We start from the raw sequence: 3,094 nt of genomic DNA, 5'->3' as shown, positions 1-3,094 counted from the left end.
ACTGTTTTGGAAAACAGTGACTAGTAAATATTTTTGGCTTTGCAGACCATACACTCTCCGAACTCAACCATTCCACTATTCACAAAAGCTACCATGGAGAAAAAGTAAAATAGGTGGTACAATTGTAGTCCAATACCTATTTATGGACACTAAAGTTTTACATTCATATAACTTTGATATATCAACAAATATTATTCTACTTTGATTTTTTATTTAAATTCAATTAGCCAACTTAGAGTATATCATTAGTTTCAGATGTAGTTTTCAATAATTTTTCAGTTTCATATAACACCCAGTGCTCATCTCTATTTTGATTCTTTTAAGTGTAAAAACCATGTTGGTTTGTAGGCCATACAAAACATACAGAAACAGGCAATGAGCTAGTTTTGGCTTAAGCAATACCTCGGTGCCCAGATAGCAACTAGCTAAAAAGAAAAGCATCTTCTAAAATTGTCCAGATTAATGGTTAATAATAGCTTCATTGTATTTCACATCCAAGAGACATTCCCATTCTTTTTTTTAAAAGATTTTATTTATTTATTTGACAAACAGATCACAAGTAGGCAGAGAGGCAGGCAAGAGAGAGGGGGGGAAGCAGGCTCCCTGCTGAGCAGAGAGCCTGATGCGGGGCTTGATCCCAAGACCCTGAGATCATGACCTGAGCCAAAGGCAGAGGCTTAACCCACTGAGCCATCCAAGTGGCCCGAGACATTTCTATTCTAACAAAATCCTATGCCTATGAAAATTCCTACTTTGCCATATGCCATAAAGTTCCTACTATGGAATTCCAGGCATTAGAATCAGGTTAATAAGTAGGGTCCCTAATGAAGTATTCAAGCCTTCCTGGGACTCCCACAAGACCTCACAACATCAGAAAACAAGGACAAAGCAAAACATAAACTTCTGTCTCCAAGTGCCACAGACTTTCCACACACCGTGGCATGCTAACACCAAGAGGCAAAATGAATAAACCCAAGGTTGCACAGGTAGAAGATGATAAGGTGGGAATTCCAGTCTAGGTGATCTTCTCCAAAATGTTCTCCAAAATACAGACATCAGTGAATTAGTGCACTTATGATTAGTACAATGGAATATGAGGGGCTCATCTAAATACAACAGAAAAATATGAATAGGTTAATTTTTCCTCAATTCCTCATAGTTGACTAAAATCAGAATGCATATTTGGCCTCCCTATACATGACAATTTTTTTATGTTTTCATATTTATTCCATCCCTGAGTTCACTTTTTCCCCCACAGCTTCCTCATTGCATTTTTCACCTCTGCATTTCTGAGTGTGTAGATGATGGGGTTCAGCATGGGGGTGACAACCGTGTAGAACACAGCCACCAGTTTGTCCTCAGTAAAGGTGGAGGGAGGTCGCATGTAGAGGAAGATGGCAGGTCCAAAGAACAAGAGGACCACCATGATGTGAGAGGCACAGGTGGAAAGAGCTTTGCGCCTCCCCTCCGCAGAATGATTCCTCAAGTTGAACAGGATGACAATATAGGAGGATACCAGGAGGAGGAAGGAGAAGATAGAAAATAATCCACTGTTGGCCAATACAATAACCCCTTCCACAGAAGTATCAGTGCAGGCAAGCTTGAATAAGGGATGGAGGTCACAGAAGTAGTGGTCAATCACATTGGGACCACAGAAAGATAATTGGAGAGTGATAATAATCTGAACCATGGAGTGAAAAAAGCCACCGAGCCAGGAGCCAGCCACCAGAAGGCGACACATAGATCGATTCATGATGGTTGTATAGTGAAGGGGTTTGCAGATGGCCACATAGCGGTCATACGCCATTACTGTGAGCAGGAAGATCTCAGTGACCCCAAAGAAGTGGAAGAAGAATATCTGAGCCACACAGCCCTTCAGGGAAATGGTCTTAATCTTGGCAAGTAAGTCTGTGATGAATTTAGGGACAACAGTAGAGGAGTAAGTGATCTCCACCAGGGACAGGTAGCTAAGGAAGAAGTACATGGGGGAATGCAGACTCTTACTGACATTGACTGTCAGGACAATGAGACCATTGCCCACCACTGTGGCCATGTACACAAGAAGAAACACCACAAAACATACTCTCTGCACCTCTGGATCCTGGAAAAGACCAAGGATAATTAACTCAGTCACATTATTTGTATTCGCCATGGAATCCAATTAGGTGTTCTGGACACAAGATCATGTGAGACCTGCAATAAAACAAACATTGATTATAACCGATTCACCTCATTTATAACACATTACACAGTGCAACCCACGTTACAATATACTAATCACCAACTCATTCGGTTGGCCCATATGTATGCTAATCCTGAATACTCATTCAGGATTAAATATTAGCAATCTAATGAGTTTGTATATTAGAAAAGTAAGGCTCAGGGAGATGGCTATGCACCAGGATCACACATCTGGTGAATTCTGGGCCTCCAAACCAGACTTTTTGACTTCAGCCAGGATTCTTTCTAATTCATCAGATGATCTGAATTTGAGGAGCCATTCTGGTTTCTAACCTACACTTTTACCCTCTTCACTGCAATTCTCTTCTATTGGGGAATCGCCATGACACACCTGTACTCCTAACCACCTTGTTTCCCTTTGTCTCTGCCTCAGGAAACATCTCCCCACTGATAATTCTTCCCTTCCAAAAGGTCCTGAGTATGGTTTTTTTCACTTAGTTATACCAGTCTTCAACCCAGGTCAGATTCTTTCACCGGACTTCAGCATCAATGGCCATGTCTGAATGACAAGTGCTCAAATCCTCTGGAGAGAATTCAACTTATTAGTTTGTCTCCATCATTCACTACTACTTTCCCATCTCTTGCCCCACTAACCAAACTACTGGAGATCCCAAACTCGGAGCTTGTCCTCTGAGAGCATTGTATGGCCAGACAGTCTGGCTGCTCTGGTTCTAGGTTGGTAATCAGTAGCCAAATATTGTAACAAGAGTTATCCCCAGGAACAGATCATTACTCTTCTACATCTACACACACTACAGACGATACAGAAGATGCACAGAACATAACATATACTCATGCTAACAATGTCCTATGATGCAAAACATTATTCTCTAAAGTGTTGTCTTCAGAATTT

At 41.2% G+C, this 3,094-nt stretch overlaps 1 protein-coding gene across 1 annotated transcript; it reads right to left on the bottom strand.

The window, feature by feature from the left end:
• Nucleotides 1-593: 593 nt before the first annotated feature.
• Nucleotides 594-2,152, bottom strand: LOC132008370 (olfactory receptor 4B1-like). The gene has a single exon (XM_059386887.1). The coding sequence runs from the start codon at nt 2,150-2,152 to the stop codon at nt 1,241-1,243; it is 912 nt and encodes a 303-aa protein (XP_059242870.1). The 3' UTR covers nt 594-1,240.
• Nucleotides 2,153-3,094: the final 942 nt, after the last annotated feature.

Source organism: Mustela nigripes, unplaced genomic scaffold, assembly GCF_022355385.1.
Source record: "Mustela nigripes isolate SB6536 unplaced genomic scaffold, MUSNIG.SB6536 HiC_scaffold_148, whole genome shotgun sequence".
Taxonomy (NCBI): Eukaryota; Metazoa; Chordata; class Mammalia; order Carnivora; family Mustelidae; genus Mustela; species Mustela nigripes.
This window is presented reverse-complemented; position numbering and strand designations above follow the sequence as displayed.

What these genes read in the sequence shown, in the direction of transcription:
- LOC132008370 (XM_059386887.1), bottom strand. Translation starts at nt 2,152, where the DNA reads ATGGCGAATACAAATAATGTGACTGAGTTAATTATCCTTGGTCTTTTC.